The following is a 21,141-nucleotide window of genomic DNA, read 5'->3' as shown; positions in this document are numbered from 1 at the left end:
CTCCCATGCACTACCACCACCCCAATCCCTCCGGAGCCCGGAGCATTGGCCGGAGCTTCGGCAAAAACCTGGAAATTCAAAGCTCCAAACCCTGGGAACGATGAACGTCCACACCTGGACAATGCCAATCAGCAGGTCAGTGGCTCAAGCCTAGTTTAAATCCAGGAGGTCGACCAATCGCAAAGATCGAAAAGGTGATTTGTACGGAGACAGTAGCGATAGTCGCACATCCTTGGTTTGAGGGCCATAGCGTGCGCCAACCATGCCGGCACCCCAGAAGTGAACCCCAGATTCACACGCGAGGACACATACCCCAATGTTTTCCCACCAGCGTCTGCCATTTGTCCTCCATCTTGCATGAGGCTCACTGCGTGGCTAGGCCGCGCGAAACGCCTCTGCAAATCAAACAGACTTGGCTCCAAGTCGACTTCCGAAGGAAGGCACCAATCTTGCAGACAGTACCATATTAACACCCAAATTGGGTCGTGGCGAGAACCCTGATACAGCGGGAAACTCCCCGAGCTTTGTCAGACTCGACCATGCAGGAACCACAGAACGATGCTGCGCAAGCCCCTGTGCCACCAAAAAGGGCTACTGCTTGCGATTTCTGCAGGACGAAGAAAATACGTTGTGTTGGCGACGATCCGTGCAGCAATTGCATCGAGCATAGAGTTGAGTGTGTGTTCAGCCCACGACAGCGACGGCAGAAAAGAAGTCGCGAAGGTTTGCCTTCATTGGCACGTAGGCTGGCTCGTTTCAAGGACCTGTTGGAAGCGGCAAGGACATCTACCGACGATTACAAGCAGCTCTCGGACATTCTCGGCGCGAAAACAAGAGATCATCCTCTGCACTCAACACTGGGCATCGATCAGCCACAACAAAGTGCTCCCGAGATGAGTCAACAACAACTCCAATCTACACTCGATGTCGGCGAGCGCCATATAGTCTCCGGTGAAGCAGTCGAGTCCTATCAGCATTACGTAGAACCGCCACCACGGAGCCAATTGCCACGTCCTGTGATCGAGACGCCATCACACATTAGCACCAACGAGGCGCCGTGGGAACGCCTGGAGAGCCCCAACCTATCAACATCCATGGATGATCGTGAAGACGTGGGCGGCTATCACACGTTTCAAGACGACATCGTCTATTGGGGTCGAAGTAGCATGGCAATCTGCTCACAAGCAGGTATAGCCTGGGTCAAGGACAGGGTGAAACAGCCTGATTTCAAACCAACTGCGAACCGGTTCACTCAGGATGTCGCACGACGACTAAAGATGGAGAAGAAGCCAGCCAAGGCGCGGAAAGAGGAACCGGGTCTTGAGGACGCCCTCAAATTCACCCAGGCATATTTTGAAGAAGCCACGGAGGCCGCCCTTGGGATAGTGAGACGCTCGTGCTTTGAGACCAGGCTCCGGTCATCCTATCTCAGTTCAACAAGCGACGATGACCCGTCATGGTACGCCCTGCGCAATGTCATTTTTGCATCGGGATGTCGATTGATGCGATCTCGTGATAAAGGATATACCGAGGCCCACCAAGAGTCATGGTCTTATTTCGAGAATGCACTCTCCGTGCATGCCGAGTTGCTCTACTTTCGCACCTCGGTAGTGGGCGTACAGGCTTTGACTCTGATGGCCTACTTTTCCGAGGCGGTTTCCTGCCGAATGTTGCAGTATATGCTCGTTGCCAATGCATATCGTCTTGCATGCGGGCAAGGATTGCATGTACAACCTGTGCCTTCCTGGAATCTATCGGAGGAAGAGAAGTCTTTGCGACAATGCGTATTTTGGGCCATCTACTGCCTCGATAAACAAATCGCCTGTCGCTCCGGGCGTCCTGGTTTAATTGATGACGAAGAAATCAACTGCCAGCTTCCAACATCTGGACGATCAGATGACTCAGTCAATGTTAGGTACACGCAAGCGTGCATAGAAATCAACCATCTTGCCTCAAGAATCCGGAAAATGCTCTTCACGGCATCCGCGTGGCGCCAGGCGCCGGAAAATCTGGTCAACAACGTTACGATGCTTCAAATGAAGCTCGATGCACTTCGAGCCAACCTGAAAGCTCAATGCCAGATCGACCTTCCGTTGAAGATCACGAAACCACCAGCCGGCCTCGATATGCAGCAAGCTTTATCGATACAGTTTCTTTACTACAACTTGGTATGGGATATACATACAACTCTGGCACATCCGTGGTTCCGCGGTACCGGACTTGATCGACATCCAGATTTTCAGCTCCAGATCGCTCAGTCTTGCTCGATTGTAGCAGAGACATCAAGGGCAGCGATCCTTGATTGCAGGTTCATTCAGCTCGATGCGAGTTGTCCAATGCCGTAAGTAGATGCCCGGCTGTTTGACAAGGATCATGGACTGACACATTCTAGGGTTGCATACTATACTCCTTTGTATGCCGTTATCAACGTCTTCATCAACATCCTTTCCGATCCTCCTTCCGCTTCGGCCCAGTCGGACCTCCGTTTAATGGACGTCGCCACTGGTTATTTCGCTCGTCTGGAATACGTCACAAACTCACAATGGTCAGTACCGCTCGTCAAGGATATTGCGACAATCGCCAGAAAAGCTGCAGAGGGATACAGTGGGCACACTGGCCAAATCGTGGAGCAGGATCGGAGCAGATCGGAAATGGATCATGCACTTTCGAGCCTAACCCCAGTCTGCGAGCCGGTGACGGAGGAAAATACTGACCAAGTAAGGCGAAAAGTACTGCTTTAATGAAAACGATTGACGCTAACATTCTGCTACTAGTGGCTCGAGTCCAATCTGCCTGATGACCTGAATCTGGACACGTGGGGAATTTGGCAACCAGGTTCGGGTGGAGAGAGTTATATGACAGATCTCTGCCCTTGGAATTCTTGAGAACAATATTCAGCTCGCACTCGGGCTTGAAAAAGCTCCTCCGAGAGCACCTACGTACGCCCGTCATTCAATGTCTGTCCCCAAGGGGTTCGGAGTGACCAGAAGGCTGGTCCAAGACTCAACACGAATGAGAGGGCCTGTGGGGGCCTGTGGCAGGCTCGTTCTGCTGTATCGCACAAGAGCCAGGCATGTGACTTGGTGGATTACCATATGGGTCCGGCAAATCCAGCACTCTTCCCGATCACTTACTCACTTCAGGTGCTTCTCGTTGACCAACACATATCTGTACCTAGCCTTTCCAGCATCCATATCCACCACAGCCTTGTTGGCCTCTGACATGGGCACATTCACGTTCCACGTGTGGACACCCTTCTCGACGAACAACTTCAACATGTCCTTGATCTCTTGTGGCGAACCAATCAAACTTCCGCCAATGGACACCCGCTTGGAGATCAATTGAAACATATTAATCGGAGGCACAACATCCTCTGGTGCGCCCACCTGGACGAACTTGCCTTTCAGTCGGAGAAGCTGGAGGTACTGTTGCAGGGGCATCTTGGGCGATGAAACTGTGCGATCGGTGTTAGCTAAAGCCCTTCAGTTGCGATCACTCTTTACTTACCAGTCGATACAACGAGATCGAGCGATCCGGCATGTTTGGTTGCCCAATCCTCCTCCTCATCTGTGGCGATAAATCCAGTGGCACCCATCTTCAAAGCGTCTTCCTTCTTCGACGACGATCGCGAGATCGCAATGATCTCAGTGCAGCCCAAAGCCTTGGCACCCATGATGCCGAAATGTCCAAGCCCACCGACGCCGATGATACCGACTTTCTTGCCTGGTCCAGCGCCGTTCTGTGTCAAGGGGCTGAACGCAGTGATTGCACCACACAGCATAGGTGCGGCCTCATCTGAAGGAAGTCCGTCGGGAATGGGAATGACAAGGTCAGACTGTCCACGCCAGTAGTCGGCATAACCACCATACGACTTTGCTCCGCTTGGCCACTTGTCGTTGTATGTCTGAACCATGTGGGGGCAATGTTGTTGGAGGCCGTCGGCGCAAGCTTCGCAATCGCCCTTCTGGTTCATACAGGCGCCAGACTGGGCGCCGACGCCAACTCTGTCACCAACTTTGATGCCCTTGACCTTGGATCCCACCTTGACGGCATGGCCAACGATCTCATGTCCCACGCATGCTGGGTAATTTGTGGGAGCCCAGCCAGAGCGCAAAGTATGGATATCCGAACCACAAACACCGCAATGTGTGATCTTGATGTCGACATCATTCTCATCAAACTCCTTCGGTTCGTACTCCTTCCATACCATTTTACCCTTGACGCAGTCAGGGTCGAGGCCCAACCATCCTTGGAACTTGTAATCTGTCGACATGGTGGTGTTGTTGGAGTGTGTAAGTTATGAGAGGCAGCAACAGGTATGCGACAAAGGTCTTTTGGATTGAGAAGAAATTGCGACAATGACGTGGCGAACAATGCACAATATATATCCTTTACACTAACATCACGACGGACTTACCAGACAACAATCTCGAAAGTCCACGTATGACTTCATGGGTACTGGATATCATCCATAACAGTCGGTAGTCGACGTCGACCCAGAATATTCGACGCGCAAAACCAATGGCCCACTTGCGGCCGCACCGCTTCTTTGTGTGAAATGTATGATCCGGGTTCAAGGTCACTGCCAGAGATTGTTGCGGAAGAATGGATCCTCGCAAAGCTAACCAGCCAGCCAGCTTCGACGTCTGTCCTCAACGTGGTCGATCTTTTCGTTGTTACAAATCATGCTGTGGATCTCAAGATATCAGCAGTCCGAGCTTGCGTTGGGGGCCCACGAGTGACGGGGAGCCATCTCAAAATTTTTCGAGATAAGGAATGCCCATGTTGGCGTCGTGGCGTCATGTATCAAATATGAAAGATGTGGAACTTCACATGTTACCAACTTAGCAGCAGAAATATTTAGCCGCTCTTGGCAGACTTTAAGCTGGGAAGCGGCTACTAGTTAGTATCTCAGATACTGTCAGAGGCCGAACAAGTCTGGCGATTGTACGGAGTACGGAGGTGTGGAATGCCAGGACATCTTAACATCTAAAGGTGACATACTGTGACTTAAAATCACTTTTCGTCGCCACACCTCTACTCGATAAAATTGAGGCGAAGCACTCAAGCTATTAGAGGTCATATCTCCGAGATATCAACGACATGACAGGCTCTATTGCGTCACTACAAGGCTGTACGTGCGGATATTGGATTTCCGCTAGACTTTTCACGGATTTCCCATCCATCTTGCATGAAGATCCATCTCCCGAAAACCTGACTTAGTGTTAATGTAAGCAACCACGAATGAGTGGGCACTGGACACCAGTACCTGGCAGCACAGCGGATAGATATATGCGCTTGTTTGCACCGATAGGTACCAACGCTTGTTCTAGTTCTACTTTTCGTAGTGGTAACCCCTCGAGCCGCGCTCATTTCCGACCTTTTTCGCGTTGTCTTTTATTAATCAGCGCACGACTACGGACGAGCTTTGATTGCAGTGCATCCGCCCCCCAGGGAGGATTCATCGAACCTCCCAAGGAAAATAGCTGGCCGTGGAGCGAAACCATGACCTGCCCGCCCGATGCTGGAGGGCGGCCGCCTGACCCGCACCCGGACTAGAGAATCATTATGATATACAGTTGAACAGTTCTCCATGAGGAGATCAACCACACATTGGTGGAAGTGGTAATAACCACAAGTGGTCTCTATGGCGAGAACCAGTGTACTGTACCAGCCGCAGACATGAGGACGTTGGGGCCGTCGACGACTCGACGTAGAACTGTGGTGGAGAATCCCTTTACACAGCGCATACCCTAGAACGCGTTTCACGAAAGGAAAAGCGCTACAGAACTGGTACCGTAGAGTAAACACGAGCACGTAATCTGCTCTGACTTTCATTATACAAGTCCGACCTCCTGAAGAGGCCGGAACCCCGAAACCACATCTCTGGCCTTTCGTTTCCGTATGTACAAATAACATCATACTCAATCCGTCAATCGTTTATCTTTACCATTCCCCATGCCATGCGTGGAACGCCCACGGAAAGCAAAGAGCCCAATGCGAAGAATCGCGCCATCCCATTTTTAGACACCAAGGAGAAGAAACAGTATTCCACCATGCTGACAAAAACAACCCCACAAACATTCAACCCCAACGATCATCTCCGGTAGCTTGTCTTCGAGCTGTCGTCCGCCGAGCGACGGTCACTTCGACCTGCGATTGACCCTGCCCCGGACCCTGCCGAGAACTCGGACGGACTCCGGCCCCAGTACTGCTCAAACTAGCGCTATGACCGTGTCGAGCTTCTCTGCGGACTCTTGCTTCTTGGACTGGAGTCAGAGCAGCAGGTGTGCTACCTCCACTGCTATTGTTTTGATGTGGTCGCTTTGACGACTCCTTTTCAATCGAGCTGGCTGTTGGTGCCCTTGCCGAACTGATCATGTTCTCGCGAGTACTTTGTCTCGACAGCCGATGTTGACCACTCACTGTACTACCCACAGTCGATTGACGTGGTAAACGACTCTTGTTGATCGTCATCTCCGTAACTGTACTGGCAGTGTTCGCTCGCGTCAGGGTCGGCATGGCAAATGCTGGCGAATTGTCCCGAACATATGACGACCCATCCCGACTGGCCGGCCGTATCGCGCTTGTTCCATTGACATAGACACCATTGCGCTGGCGTCGAGGCGTTTGAGCCACTGGCGGATCGTACATGCTCATACTTGCTCGTTCAGAACGACTCAGTTGAGGGGAAGCAGGCATATTCATCTGACGATCAAGCAGGTGAGGTGGAGTGGTGGAGCTAGTTCGTCGTTGGAAACCTGGTTTACGTCGACCGCCACTCGATGCTGAATTCCCGCCCTGACCACTCTTGATACTGGCATTATCACTCTCTTCACGCGCACGAATCAGGTCGCCTGCCATGCTGCGAACCAAGACAGCCGAATCCGAGTATGAAAGTTCCCGGACCACGTCGGTGAGGTCATATTGATCAAGAAGGAAGCCACCTTCTTCAGTTGAGTCGCAGATACTGCCGATGATACGGAGTAAGTTGAGGCGGATAGCCGGCTTGTTGTGGCCAAGTTTCTGACCCAAAGTCCCAAACAGTTCAGGACTTCTCGCCATGGAAGCAGCAAGTGGTGGGGACAGTCTTAGCAACTTCTGTAAAGGTTCCAGGAGGTTCTCAAAGGAGGTTGATTTACTGCTAGTCAGGGCTGAAATGATAGCTGAGGTGAAATTCTGGTTTTCCAGAAGTTGGTCCTCAACACGAGCAGTCTCTTCCTGAAGCCAGGTGAAGATCGCATCGAGTGCGGTCACCTGCCAGTATGGATCTGACAGCAAGGAGACATAGAAGCCCAGGCCCTTGTTTTGCCAGAGCTCTCGTCGAGCTGCGCGCGTTGAGTGGGCCATGTCGCACAAGATTGGTAACGCAAACTCTTTCACAGGAGTTTTCTCTTGTTTGACGATCTTGATGAGGATAGGAATGATGCCGACCAATGCTGCGTCCTCCTGTCGTCGTTTCGACAATCGGCATAGATTGTAGATGGTATTCAAAATCTGATTCGACATCTCCCTAAAATGTGGCTGATTCATGTTGTTGCTGAGCAATTCAGCTAGCACATCGATGGCGTTAGAGTTGTGCAAGGCGTCCAAGGTGTTCGAAAGCATCGACAAGTTCTTGATGAACTTCAACATGGTCACCTGGTGTGATGGTACCATCCGCTTGAGGTTCTTAAGAACTCGATGTAAAACTGTTCTTTCCGCTACCAGCTCTTTGACATAATTCTCAGCCTGTGAGAAAACGTAGAAGATGCTGGCAATCCGCCCTTCACACAAGGCTGCCAACTCTTTCTGATCTCCCGAATCGGAGGGTTCGATCAAAACTCTGTTGAGGACTAGCGACAAAGGCTCTAGTACAGAGTTGCGTGAGAGAATCCTGCAAAAATCGTTCCGTGGAGTCGACCCTTGTAATTCAAACACGCTCCAGATACCGTTGACCCCAATAAGGACCAATTCCCGATCGTCATCATAATCGTCTTCAAGGAAATCGACAAGGATTGTGAGCCCGCCGGCGCTCACGAACATTTGTAAGATGAGGGTAGATGTCTGATACATTTGTCGTACAAAAGCTGCAGCTTCAAGGCGAATCTCCCGAGGGAACTTCTTGGACGCAAACTTGTTGATTTTGGGTATCCCACCAACAAAGCACAGATTCTCCTGAACCTCTTCGTCGTTAAAGATAATGGCGTTGACGATCTTCAACAGATTCAAAACAATATCGAGACGCATGCAGTCCTCTAGAATTTCGAGAATAGGAAGCATACCATGTGCGCTGACAATGACACTTTTGGTTTCCGAAAACAAGTCAAAGAAATTCATGAGGTCTTCCGAAATCTGCAGTAAAGCGTCGTCGTCCTGCAGAATCTTGAGTTGACCCACCAGAGCCTCCACTTCCGTCCTCAGTCGAGCATGTTTGTCCCTGGCTATATTGGACTCAAGATCCAGTTCTGGTAACCCTTCTTCAAGTTGTGCAAACGGGTCATCCTCGTCCTCGGCATCGTGAAGCCAAGATAAGCTTGACATCTTCGAGTTTAGCATGAGTTCGGAGCCATCTTCGCTGTCGGGCTTCTCGAAGATCGAGCCGGGCTGGGCAAAAACATCGGAGAAGTCTTCATCTTCCTCGTTCTCGGCAAACCGTTGAATCTCAATAGACGACCTCGTCCTTCGCACTGCTAGCTTATTCCTGGGTGCAGCGGCCCGCCTGAGACTACCGGCGGTATTCGAAGGTCTCATGCTTTGCATCAGGTCTGTGACGCTTGGGGAATCCAGGATCTTTGATGGTGCTTCATTTTGCAGTCGCATCATCCCAAGCTTGGTATCCAATGCGAGCTCATTACCATTGACAATATCCGAGAAGTCTTCGATCGAATTTTCCCGGTATCGTCGAGTCGGAGGTTCATTAGCCGTGGTCCTCGACGGTGGAGGTTTGCTCTTCGACAGGTTTGTGTTTTGGTGTGCAGACGGCAGGGAAACTTTCCGAGGTGTTGGTGTAGGCTTGCTTTTCGTTTTCGAGGGGGCTTCCGACTTGTGACGAGCATGGGTCTGTTGGGGCTTCTTTTGTGGTGCTGGCCGGACGGTCTTGTAGTTATCCACATCTGGTGCGGAGGAGGCCTTCAGCGTAGAGTCTTTGTCTTGGATAAGAGCTTCATTCTCCTTGCCCATTGCCGAGTCAATGGTTGCGTAAGCTTTCAGCTTATCGGACGATAGCATGCCTCTAAAGTTATCGTAGGGTCTCAAGTGAGGCAGTTCAAAAGTGCGGGGGGATATGGTAGTGGCGAAGTCATTGTCCCAATTGTCGTCGTCCTCTATTGAGCGGAACTTGATCGTGCTATCATCCTTATTGAGCGCCGCAATGGGAGATTTGACTTGACTTCTGAGAGGCCGAAGCAAGTCTCTCGTTGCGGGTGTCGGACTGGCTGTCGAGGCAGCAGAGTCCTTTCGTATTGAGTTGCCATTGGGAGGGGAGTCTTTCAATGCCTCGTTCCATTCTTGCACACTCTTGACAGCCTCAGTATATTCCGTGGCGACCTGTGGTTTCACTGAATCAGTCCTTCGAGCGTTCGCTACCCAAGGATGTTTCAGAAGTTTCTTGGCCGACACCCTCAGATTTGGGTCCTTCTGGAAACATTGCATCAGAAAGTCTAGCACACCTGGCGAAGCGCCCTGTGGCAAAGGAGGGTGGTCGTCATTGACGATGCGAAACAGTGCCGGCATGGGTTGGAGTTGATGGTACGGAGGTTTACCATCCAGCAGCTCGATTACCGTGCAACCTAAACTCCAGATGTCTGATGAGGTGGATGCTCCTGTAAGCTCGATGACCTCTGGGGCCATCCAGTACGGAGTGCCCACGACACTAGACTCATGTAAACCACTGGTACGACTGGCGACACCAAAATCCGCCAGTTTAACTAGACCCTGTTTCGTCGTAAGAATATTGGCGCCCTTGATGTCCCGATGTATGACACCCTGCTCATGTAAGTAGACCAAACCTTGAAGCACCTGGGACATGTAGAGAGCCACCAAGTTCTCCGGAAACCGCCCAAAGTTCTTGGAGATTGAGTGGAGGGACCCATTTTCACAGTATTCCAGAATAATGTTCAAAGTTTCGGGGGTCTTGACGGATCCGTGGTACTTGACGATGTTTGGATGATCGAGATTCTTCAGCAGGTCAATCTCCAGCATGATCACTCTGAGTTCACTTTTGGGCAGGTCTGCCAATTTGATCTGCTTCACTGCCACCGTTTCGCCAGTACCCCAATTTAAGGCTCGGTATACTGAACCGAAAGCGCCCTTCCCCAGGCAATCGCCTAATTGGTAGTCTTTCAACTCTGCTACATCTTGTGCCTTGGTCCTTTCTTCTCTTTTGGTGGGGCTGCCAGGTGCTTTGGTTGCTCTGATCCTGGAGCCCATCTCCTCGATCGAAACCGTGGAGGAAGTATCATCGTGAGGATCGTTGGTGCGAGAGGGCATGTTGAAGGTTGGCAAGGTGAAGAGTTATGGGTTTCGACAGGACCTTGGACTTTTTCATCATATGCTAGCTTTAGCTGCAGTCCTGTTGCAAATCGCGGCAGGAACCCATTCGCGGTTGGTAGAGGAACCGACGTGAGATACCGCAGGTTGGTTTGCACTGCGACTGTCCTTGCTGCATCAAGGGAGGTCAAGGTGAGTGCCCGGATGGGTAAGACACTTGAAACGCTGCTCAATGGGGCCGGACAGCTTCGACCTTTGTGGCATGAGTAAATGCAGCTTCAAGACATCAAATTCGTCCTGAATCAACAATGTACCGCAGTGACAAGCGCATTGAGAGGCACGGGGATTGGCTTGGCTGCAGTTGTTTTGTGACCGGGCAAATCTCCGGCTATTTCTTACTGTATTGTGTCGGACTACGCGTCAAGCAGCACGCGACAATCCATGTCTTTCATCTACATGAAATGCTACAGATCTGACTGGTGACCTCCCTGCAGGTGCCTTGCTTGACCGCTAATCTGATCGTCTCTGCAGGAGTGGATGTCCAATGCTACATGAATGGATGAAATCAGAAACTTGAGACCAACAGCGACTTGCCATGTGGTGTTGTCAACACAAATGGTCAGCACAGACAAAAACCCCACCATGTCATCCTGAATCCAGCGAAACACACGGACCATGATGCTGAATTTGGCCACGAACAGATGTACTCTATGTCGTGCATAGCCAAAAGCGGCTCACATGGAGGCCCTTGCCGGCAGAACGAAGCTTGACATGAGCATGTACACTGCTAGGCATGAATGAACAGCTGCGGTGGAAAATGCCGGCAGGTCATGGAATTGATGAGAGTCGAATTGATATCGTTGCAGCAAGACCACTTACAATGTGCTCCTTGATCAGCGAGTTCAATCCATCAGCTTATCAAGTCTTCGATCGTGTTGGCATGTTTGGTTGCATCGTGGAGATAAAGATCTAAAGCTTCAGAAGACCTGGAGTTTTCATAGCATAGCCTTGCCTGATGAAACGGCTCACGGTTGATGGCCATGGAAATGAAATCCGTGCGATTCGCCACTGGCAAAGGCTGTGCGACGTAGGTACGTAGCACTCGTACAGGTCCAGACATGCTGAGCAAGGCGAGGAGGCCATGATGACCTGTTCCAGGACGGACTGGCAATCCTTCGATCAGAGAGTAAATTTTCTGGTTTGTCTCCCTCTCAAGATCCCGCGAGGCGTATCATTGATGTCTGTGAGCGTCCAAACACGAAGGTAGCAGATGAGTAGGTCAAAATTGCCAGTACTAACATTGTCTCGGCTGAGGTGTGAACACTAGTTGCGGTCTATTGATATTTCGCCGTACATGAGCGGCAGGAAACTCATCCTCGATTGAGATATGCTGTGGCCGTCTGTCATGCATTGCTTGACGAGAGATGTCTTGCAAACCTCCTGCCAGGCAACGGAGAGATGCCATTCGCCGCCAAGCATTTTACAATGGTTTTGAGGCTAGTGACAATCCAGAGTCCAGATCTAGGCGGCGAGGCCCTTATTTCAGTACTGTAGCAATGTGTGAGGCTGGCGGCTCCCTGATTTTTGGCGTGGCTCACTTCCCCCAGGCTGCTCCTGCCACACTCCCTCCCTCCCCTTTACGATTATCCCTTCCGCGACTTCCCCCAGACCCATCCAGCCTTACACTTTTTTTCATCACCAAACACCAATGCATCAACAATCTCACCTCAATTAAATCATCGGCCGCGCTACTCTTTTCTCTTCGTTTGTCGCGTCTTTTCCTTCGTGGTCACGTTTACGACTCTCCCCTCTTATATCATTGCTTTCAGATTCAGACGCGGCAATTTGCGCGCTGCGACACCATGGGTTTGCCGTAAGTTTGCTCTCCTCATCCATCTTCCGCCCCAGTTGCAGCTTTCCGCGCTTGCGCCTGGACGGCGTTCGGCATCAAATTTATTCCATACCGAACGCGCAATATCCCGTCTATTCGCTAACACAATGCCCTGACTAGTATGTTCCGCGAACCGGAAGAAATCCCTTCAGATCAGCCTGCCGCGAAACTCGAACAGATCGCAGCGACACGACGCTCCACCATCAGACGCGAATCTACCGTACGACCTGGTCGCACATACTCATCCCGATTACTCCTAGAAAGAATACGAGACCACCGCGGTATAGCAGGACATGAGGCGGAACAGAGAAATAGCCCACTTCCTTCACGGATATCTGAGCGCGAAATCAATGATCTAGACGCGGAACTGAATCGTCTTCGCTCGATACGGCGCCAACGCCGCTCGCGGCCACATCAATCGGAACGGGAACTTTCAAACGGTCCAAACCGTGTTCCAGCTCGCCATGAACCGGAACAGCGGCGTAACATGGATCTTGATGCTCTTACGGACGCCGGCATTGAGGTCTTTTTCTCTGATGGGGATGGAAACCTCACGCAGCACCTACCGCGCCCTTCGCGTGAATCAAACCTGAGGTTCGAGGTAGCCGCAAATGCTCAGTCGCAATCAGATCAGCCGCGCCGGACACGATTTTATAGCGCTCGTGCTAGTCGAGGCTCCAGCCCATCCGGAAGGCGCGCTGGCGCAGTTGGGTTGCCATGGTCTGTACGTGCAGGATTTGATGATGGTGACGACAATGGAGGTGGCAATGCGACACTGACCCCGGGTTTCGCGCCTGCTCAAGGTCCCTTCCGTGCCGGCTTAGAAGGCGCCAGCGCTGCACTTCGCGTCATAGATGACTTGATGGATACACCCCCGCCAGAAGGCTTGGAAGCATCCTACCCGCCTCTGCGACGTGTCAACCATATGTCACCGCGCCCTGCTGGTGCATCAACGTCGCGGATGGATGGCCTTGGTGACCGACTTCGCAGCCCAAGTCCCAGTTCCGATGCGCACGAGGAGGAGAACTGGTCCAATCTCCAAGCCACCATGGACCCTGGACGATCAAGTACGGCAACATCATTCATGTCTTCGCGCTCGGATTCGCAGACTGTTTCCAATCGCTCTTCGCAAACTACTGCGACAAGTTTTGGCGAGATTTACGGAGACGATTCATGTGAATTGGACTTGCCTTCAGGTATCACGGAAGAGGATGTGCGGGAGATCCGGGCACGTCATGGTAGACTACGAAGACACTTGCCCCTACCCGACGATCTGTCTCATTCTGCTCGACAACACATACCTGGAGGAAATGAGTGGGTGTCTGAGCTTGAAGTATTTGGTGTCATTCTGGACCGGATGCAGAGAAGAGAAGAGATACCAGATGAATGGTGGGCCGCCGTTGGATTATCACCAGATGTTGTCCGAGGTGGTGGCTCTTGAACAGGAGTTGTGCTGAGATGGTCGTGAACGGAGGTCGAATGCTTGACTGCACCTTCGACTTCCGTTCGCATGTATTGACTTTATAATCTGCAATGGCGGATCTGTGAGCAATAGGACTTGGTGCTTTTTGGCATGTTTGGGCGTGCTGGAAAAGCTATGATGTGTGATTGACAAAAGTCGAGCGCTTGCTGGAAGGCCTGAAACGTGCTTGGGTCAAGAGCACCAAAATATATGTTGGAGTACTATGATTGAGCAGGTGACAGGCATATCGCGGGACCGATATCTTGTCAGCCTACTACTGGATCAATCAACGTACGATGGGTAATGGCGGTATGGCACCAAATGAACAAAAGACTGTTTTGATGCTATCTAGCCGTTTCTTGGTGCACTGTGGTCTTGTGATTCCCTCGCTCATCGGTGGTTCTATGGATTGCAGTTTTGGTTTGGTTTGGTTTGGTTTCTATCCTGCCCCAAAGCATCAGAACCAAGGCTAAGGAGGCTCATGATACTGTCTCGCAGAGAAGATGCAGTCGCTACATTCCGACCCCATCAGCCGCCAACTCAGCAATACTATCCATCCTCATCATCTGCTGGCGTTTGACCTCTTCCGCGTTGGCCTCGTTGTCAGCCTGCGTCTGGCTTCTTTCCAACTCGTTTTCGACTTGCACAACTTCCTCGCTTCGCCAGCTCTCGTCCTCGACACTAGGAATGACTTGATCAACATGTAATCGGTGGTCCAAGATATCCCTTGCATTCCGCATATCAGACTCCTTCGTCCTGGCTAAACTCTCCTCGAACGTCTTGGTAATGCCAGCACCGAAATTGCGTTTCGCCACACGCTGGGTTGCCGTCTCGATGTCCGTCTCCACGAACCACATTTCGTCCATGAGAGCGTGAGCGTCGCGCCATCCCTCTTCGTCTAACGCTGTGTAGAGGCCTTCGAACACAATGATCCTTGCAGTGGGCGGGACAGCAATGTCGTTACTCACCGGGTCCTTTACAGCGTGATCGAAGCTGGGCGCGTAGATGGTCGGTGTCTCGGGCATGATTGGTCTGCGTAGTTTCTCGACTAATTCGAGATACGATTGCGCGTCGAATGTGAAGGCCGCGCCGCGGCGGAATATGGCTTCCTCGGCGTTGGGCAGAGCGGCGAGTTGCTTGCGTGTGAGGTGGTAGCCGTCTAGGGGCACGACGAAGGCGATGTCCGGGCTTGATGGGCCGGATTCGGGACTGTTGGGGAAGAGCGTGTGGCGTGAGTCGTGGTGTTTCTTGTTGAGGGAGTGGACGACACTGGACGCGAGTGTCGTTTTGCCGGAGCCTGGGATGCCGGAGATGGCGATCAATAGGCGCTGGGAGAGGTCGTAGGTTGAGAACTTCTCTGTATGCATGTTAGGAGGGGATGTGCACAGGTCATCCACATGCAGGTGGAGGTGAACGTACCCCATGTGTGCTCGACGAGCTGTTGGACTTGTGAATCCATGACGTGCTGTAGGTAGTATGTTGAGTCGAAGTCCCGAGTGAGCTCTGTGATGGGATGGCTCTAATGGCCTTCAAGATTGGTGCTGGGCTTGTTCGATCTGCCTGCCTAGCAGGTGGTGTGCTTGGACTCTATAAGAGTGCAATGGACGTTCTGTGCCGCCAGCCTCGTCTCACGTTTCCGTTCAGGAACCCTTAACAAAGCAACCGGCGTTCGTCACTGCTATCGTCATAACGGCTAAAGATCAAAAATCAGAGACTGGAGGATGAAAGCGTATGTGTTGGATATGTCCTAATGAAGCTCGAGAATGTGTCATTTGTTTATCTTCGTAAGAGATAACGTTTTTGACCACCTCCTGGTTTCCGACCCCCTCCTGGGGCTAGTCGTGATAAAAAGTGTCAACGGATCGTGCCTTGCATTCCACCACAACAATAGAAAAGTATTGCGATATTAGTATGCGATCGTAGGTCTCGTCAAGGGCTACTAGTGTATACTAATATTGCAATTACTTTCGTAAAGAGTTAAAAGTGCGAAGATAATTTTAAATCGTACTTTTAACAACTTTTTACGAAGATAATAGTAAACGAATCGTACCTTACGTTTTACTATAATAATAAAAAAGTATTGCGATATTAGTATATAAATATAGATCTCGTCGAGAGCTATTAGCGTATACTAATATTATAATTACTTTCGTAAAGAGTTAAAAGTACGAAGATAATTCTAAATCGTACTTTTTCGAGATTTTAAGTATAAAAATTAAAGATCTCGATACTTTATTTCTATAGTCACGTAAATAGATTCTCGAATTAATCGTAAAAAGGTCCTTAAAAGTTCTTAAAAGTCCTTAAAAGTCTATTCAAAATATAGTTCTTATTTTTAATTCCTTACGATAATACTTACAATATTAGTATAAGCTGATAGCCCTTAACGAGGCCTACGATCGCATACTAATATCGCAATACTTTTCTATTATTGTGGTGGAATGCAAGGCACGATCCGTTGACGCTTTTTATCACGACTAGCCCCAGGAGGGGGTCGGAAACCAGGAGGTGGTCAAAAACGTTAGAAACGATATGCACTATTACGCAAATCCGTGTATCAGACCGAGCTCACCCTTGACCACGGCACGTTTCTGCCGGCGGGTCGTTGGTCGGGGATCCCCCCACGAGCACAAGCCACAGTTGTCAGTCAGGGGTCTTTTGAGCCCCAATGCATTGTGGCTTTGGCCAGCGCTTTGGGGAAAGGGCCCATCGCGTTTCTGGGGCTAAGGGCGTCATTTCTCCATATCTGGATTAATCGAATTATCGCGATTTCCAGGGGGCCATTTCAGTCGCATCGCATCGTCTTTTTCGAAATTCACACACTCTCTCTCTCCACTCATTGTCGTCGCACACATACCACAGCAGGGCGCCGTGCCTTGCGCAACGTTCCTTATTCAGTCACTCCTTTACTGACGACGTGCTTGTTTGTTTTTCAGCGTCTGGTGTGCTCCGCCCTTCACGACTCTCACATCCCTTGTGTTCACGCCGAAACCTGACCAAACCTGACCAAATATCGTACAACTGCTCAAAGCTCACTCGCTCACCATGAAGTCAATATCATCGTCTTTGTTGCTTGCGATCTTCACCTTTATCCTCAGTGCAGTTGCAGATCAGCTAGTGCTCGCAGACACACCTCCAGCATGTCTCCTTCAAGCTCTCAACACTCAATCCAAACCTTCCAATCTCTCTGCCATCTGCGGTAACGAGGCGACGGACATTCAGCTGGCTATTGCAAGCTTGTGTGAACCCATGCAGTTAGCGGCGCAGTCTGCGTTCATCGCTACGTGCTCCTCTGCGGGTTCTTCAGTCGGTATGTTGGACAAGAACCTGTGTCCCAAGATGACACTGACACGTCCATAGCTCCCTACATCTCAGCCTCCTCAACCTCCCGAACGACCGCCGATCCTTCCTCCAGCGCCTACATCTACACTACAACCATTGACGGCAGCACCATCCTTACTTCGACCGCGGGTGCGACTGCGACAAAAGGCGGTTCTGCACCTTCAGGTACGATGTCCGCGGGCGGAACTTCAGCGACGGGAAATGCTGCGGCAGATGTCAAACAGGTGGGCAGTTTTGCTGCAGCGGTAATCGCTATTGCAGGTGTGGTGGCTATTCTGTGAAGCGACACTCTATGAAAAAGCTGTGTTGATGCAATGGGCGCCTTCCCGGAAGCCAACGAGGGTCTGTTTACCTCATTATCATGTCTTCTCTGCGAGGGCCTTCAGACGCAAGTTAGCACAATAAAAAGGGAGGGGAACCTTGGGCACATACCTGTTCCGATCCACTTGATCGGGATACCCACCTCGCGCTCAATGTACTCCACATACTCCCTAGCCTGCTGTGGAAGACTTTCGAATGTTTTGCAGCCCGTCGTACTCGTCTGCCATCCCTTGAATGTCTTGTACACGATCTCCACCCGCTCTAGGGCGTCCAAGTCTGCTGGGAAGACATCTTGATCCTGGCCGTCTATCTTGTAGGCCGTGGCCACGCGAATCTCCTCGAAGTCGTCCAACACATCAAGTTTGGTCAAGTTGATTTGCGTATAGCAATTGACCGCCGTTGAATACTTGACAAGCACCAGATCCATCCAGCCGCAGCGTCGTTTTCTGCCGGTGGTCACCCCGAACTCACGTCCGATGCGCTGTAACCGTTCGCCATAATCTGCATCAACCTCTGAGATGCTCGGATCGAGCTCTGTAGGGAATGGACCCGAGCCGACTCTTGTGGTGTACGCCTTGACCACGCCAACGATGTTGCTTCCAGGAGCCGCCAGGGCACGAGGGCTCAGGCCTGCCAGACCCGTGAACACGCCTCCCAGGCCAGTATTGCTGGAGGTGACGTATGGATAAGTGCCGTGGTCGATGTCAAGGAGGAGCGCGTTGGCACCTTCGATCAGGACATTTGGCCCAGGGCGGGCGGCATCGCCATTGGAGGTTGCCGTTGCGATACCTTGTCCGCCGACCGCCTGCGCAAGCAATGGGGTTTGACTGACCACGTATTGCTGTAGCTCGGTTCGGTAGTCGCGCAGCTTCTTGATTTCATCCTCGACATCGTATCCTTGTAGCGCTGCATCGCCGTAGAGCTTGCGGTAGCCAGCTTCAAGATCGCGCAGGCGTTTCTGCCATCGTTGCTCTTCGTTCACAAGCATCCAGAAGGTGACGCCGCGGCGAGCGACCTTATCACTGTAGCATGGTCCGATACCCTTACGAGTAGTACCAATCATGCCTTTGCCGCCTTCAATGGTCTTGCTCTTGTCCTCTGCGACACCATCGACCACGCCGTGCAAGTCGAAGCAAACATGCGCGCGGTCGCTGATGAGGATGCGTTCCCGGACACCTTGTAGACCCTTCTCTTCTAGCGCCTTGAGTTCCTTGAAGAAGCTGGGGATATGCACGACGCAGCCGGTTCCAATGAGGTTGATCTTGCAGGATGGGTTGATCAGGCCCGAGGGAAGAATGTGGAAGTCATAGGTGGTGCCGTTGACGACGATGGTGTGTCCTGCGTTATTACCACCGGCGGCGCGGCAGACCATGGAGGCCGACGAGGCGAGGATGTCGACGAGCTTGCCTTTGCCCTCGTCGCCCCATTGGGAGCCCAGTACTAGTGTCACAGGCATGTTGTGAGGAAATGATGATCAAAATAAATTCAAGGGTGCGATATCGGAGAGGAAGTTGTCATGACCGAAAGGGAATTGATTTCGGTGGAAGGTGAAGTTCAGGTGCCTGCCATGGTGAATTAAATAACAAAAGGCAAGTGAGTTTGGTTTGAGTCACAAAGGCAAGAGTGAGGTGTTTGCAGTTTGACTCTGGAGTTCTCTTTGAACGCAAATGGAGGGGATCCTCAATTGCGTCTCTGGTGGGCTTCCAAGCCAGAAAATTGAGTAATGAAAAAATCTCCAAATCGGCACAGCTTCATATTGATTGGTCCATTTCACAGGTACTAAGTAATAGAACTGCGCGCTTTAACAGTCCCTCTGGGCGTGCCCCAGGTTTGAATCTATTGTAGTTTACATGAAACGCGCGCATGCTTTCCTAGACCTCCCGACATACGTTTTCTTCCGCATAGTCAAGATACCTCCCGAGCAAGTCCGTCGAAGTGACTTCTCCTTGAAAGAAGAAACTGAGATGCGCGCCCAGAGCTTGTGTATCGACAGCCACACTCTTGCCGATAGATCTGGGAAGCGTCACAGTTAGCCACTCCTCATCAACCACATCGGATGGGATCGGCAAGTGGCTCAAGATCTCGGTCGAGTTGATGGCAATGAAGTTGATGCTCAATCTGTCGTAGTCCGTTATCCAGGGTTTTGCATCAGCAGCGAACTTGTACAGTTGCAGGTCAGCGTTGTACAGATTCTCGAGGAAAGAATAATGGTGTTGGGCTGCAATGGCCCACGACTGAAGCCCGGTTCCCCAGGTGTCATAGGTGATATCGACGACAGGGGTGCGACGAAGTTGTGCTGTGGAGGCCGGTGTCTCAGGTAGTCTCAACCATCTGTGTCCTTCTCTAGGAGCTTTCTCGTCATGAAGAAAAACAAACTCATCTGGACCTTGCCAGAGAGGATGGTCTATGTGTTTCCATGACACACGATGGACGTCGGCTTCATAGGACTGCGTCTGCGCATGTATGGTTGCCGGTGTGTCTTCCGGTGACATTTCTGGTAAGTAGGGATGGACAGCGCCTGCGCGGTAGTGAAGCCATCCCATGAGAGGTGAATTGACCATGTTCGCAGAAACAAGGAGATACTCTGGGTGCTGGATTTTTGTGGTGACTATTCTCGGTATTGCATCGTCCGCCATCCATACCACATCATCATCAATCTTGACATAGATGTTGCCTGGTTCCAGCTTGGACCATGCATCGCTATATCCCTCATCTTTTGTTCTTTCCTGGAACAATTGCTTGTACCGGTCGCTATATGTTAGAAGTCGATCCAGGTACTCGAGGTCTTGTTGGTCATCAGTGTTCCGGATCCAGTGTACTTCATCCAGCCAACCTCCTTGGTCGACAAGGTTACGCATCAAAAAGCAATGCAGTATCTGAGTCCGATCTCTCCGTCCATAAAAGACCATTGCAATCACTTTTAGACCTGGAGGCTTGACCAGCTCGTGGTGCAACCCGGTAGTACCATATCCCGGTCGGCATGATCCTGCCGAGGCGGATAGGGGACTTTTGAAGTCGTAGTCAACGCGAGTCAGGGTTGTGAAGATGGTATAGGAGAATAGGATTGCCGCGAGGATAAACAATAAGGGTCGCCATTGGACGTTGATGCATCGATTTGATGATGGTGATGACATGGATCCCCTTGTGTACCCCGGATGTAGCAGCCACAGGCCGCGGGGGCGTTATGGCACGTTTTTGACAGGGAAGAGGGGCGCGAGAGGGCAGCTTGAGATGATCTTCAGATAACGGAGGGAGGGATATGCAAGAAATTGCGGAGACCTCGAGATCTTGTGAGATCTACTCGTAAGAAGATGCTCTTTTCTGGCGTTTCATATTTTTGTTTCTTCGAATTTTGTTCGCTTGTCCATTTTCGTTCGAAGACGATGAGAGTGAGTCCAACAATTAAGCCCGTGTTTTGAGTACCAGGTAATAATCCTGCAGCCAAGTTACCAACTGGACAGGCTCTTTAACTTTAACAATACCTAATAATGGCACTCACTGGCACCTTCCCGTCCAGTGCTGGAGCTGCCCGCTTGGCGACAGAAACGGCAGGGAACGTGCGCCTGTCATCGCAACGGCACTGGTGGACCACCTTTGGCACCTGGACCTTTGCCCTCCACATCATGCACAGACATCCGACTAGCTGGGTTCACAG

At 51.2% G+C, this 21,141-nt stretch overlaps 8 protein-coding genes across 8 annotated transcripts; 3 read left to right on the top strand and 5 right to left on the bottom strand.

The window, feature by feature from the left end:
* Window positions 1-94: 94 nt before the first annotated feature.
* Window positions 95-2,415, top strand: EDD37DRAFT_617286 (fungal-specific transcription factor domain-containing protein). The gene has a single exon (XM_062815721.1). The coding sequence runs from the start codon at window positions 540-542 to the stop codon at window positions 2,343-2,345; it is 1,806 nt and encodes a 601-aa protein (XP_062675424.1). The 5' UTR covers window positions 95-539; the 3' UTR covers window positions 2,346-2,415.
* A 628-nt stretch (window positions 2,416-3,043) lies between these two features.
* EDD37DRAFT_57252 (zinc-binding alcohol dehydrogenase) lies at window positions 3,044-4,415 on the bottom strand. Its single transcript, XM_062814359.1, has 2 exons — window positions 3,508-4,415; window positions 3,044-3,454 (listed from the first exon to the last, which is right to left on the bottom strand). The coding sequence occupies exons 1-2, from the start codon at window positions 4,271-4,273 to the stop codon at window positions 3,135-3,137; spliced, it is 1,086 nt and encodes a 361-aa protein (XP_062675423.1). The 5' UTR covers window positions 4,274-4,415; the 3' UTR covers window positions 3,044-3,134.
* A 1,381-nt stretch (window positions 4,416-5,796) lies between these two features.
* On the bottom strand, window positions 5,797-10,860 carry EDD37DRAFT_617280 (serine-threonine kinase SepH). Its single transcript, XM_062815720.1, has one exon. It carries the CDS (start codon window positions 10,468-10,470, stop codon window positions 6,085-6,087), a length of 4,386 nt encoding a protein of 1,461 aa, XP_062675422.1. The 5' UTR covers window positions 10,471-10,860; the 3' UTR covers window positions 5,797-6,084.
* A 1,234-nt stretch (window positions 10,861-12,094) lies between these two features.
* EDD37DRAFT_57198 (uncharacterized protein) lies at window positions 12,095-13,961 on the top strand. Its single transcript, XM_062814352.1, has 2 exons — window positions 12,095-12,347; window positions 12,482-13,961. The coding sequence occupies exon 2, from the start codon at window positions 12,483-12,485 to the stop codon at window positions 13,800-13,802; it is 1,320 nt and encodes a 439-aa protein (XP_062675421.1). The 5' UTR covers window positions 12,095-12,347; window position 12,482; the 3' UTR covers window positions 13,803-13,961.
* Window positions 13,962-14,315: 354 nt separating this feature from the next.
* EDD37DRAFT_57183 (L-iditol 2-dehydrogenase) lies at window positions 14,316-15,578 on the bottom strand. Its single transcript, XM_062814350.1, has 2 exons — window positions 15,243-15,578; window positions 14,316-15,180 (listed from the first exon to the last, which is right to left on the bottom strand). Exons 1-2 carry the CDS (start codon window positions 15,280-15,282, stop codon window positions 14,336-14,338), a joined length of 885 nt encoding a protein of 294 aa, XP_062675420.1. The 5' UTR covers window positions 15,283-15,578; the 3' UTR covers window positions 14,316-14,335.
* Window positions 15,579-16,709: 1,131 nt separating this feature from the next.
* Window positions 16,710-17,497, top strand: EDD37DRAFT_57075 (uncharacterized protein). The gene is made up of 2 exons (XM_062814293.1): window positions 16,710-17,133; window positions 17,184-17,497. Exons 1-2 carry the CDS (start codon window positions 16,869-16,871, stop codon window positions 17,444-17,446), a joined length of 528 nt encoding a protein of 175 aa, XP_062675419.1. The 5' UTR covers window positions 16,710-16,868; the 3' UTR covers window positions 17,447-17,497.
* EDD37DRAFT_57153 (adenylosuccinate synthetase) lies at window positions 17,349-19,220 on the bottom strand. Its single transcript, XM_062814340.1, has 3 exons — window positions 18,985-19,220; window positions 17,598-18,945; window positions 17,349-17,545 (listed from the first exon to the last, which is right to left on the bottom strand). The coding sequence occupies exons 2-3, from the start codon at window positions 18,940-18,942 to the stop codon at window positions 17,514-17,516; spliced, it is 1,377 nt and encodes a 458-aa protein (XP_062675418.1). The 5' UTR covers window positions 18,943-18,945; window positions 18,985-19,220; the 3' UTR covers window positions 17,349-17,513.
* On the bottom strand, window positions 18,872-20,932 carry EDD37DRAFT_617276 (uncharacterized protein). The gene has a single exon (XM_062815719.1). It carries the CDS (start codon window positions 20,618-20,620, stop codon window positions 19,358-19,360), a length of 1,263 nt encoding a protein of 420 aa, XP_062675417.1. The 5' UTR covers window positions 20,621-20,932; the 3' UTR covers window positions 18,872-19,357.
* Window positions 20,933-21,141: the final 209 nt, after the last annotated feature.

The sequence above is a fragment of the Exophiala viscosa genome (assembly GCF_022695815.1).
Source record: "Exophiala viscosa unplaced genomic scaffold EDD37scaffold_1, whole genome shotgun sequence".
NCBI classification, from domain to species: Eukaryota; Fungi; Ascomycota; class Eurotiomycetes; order Chaetothyriales; family Herpotrichiellaceae; genus Exophiala; species Exophiala viscosa.
Note: the sequence above shows the minus strand (reverse complement) of the source record. Positions and strands in the feature narration are given on the sequence as shown.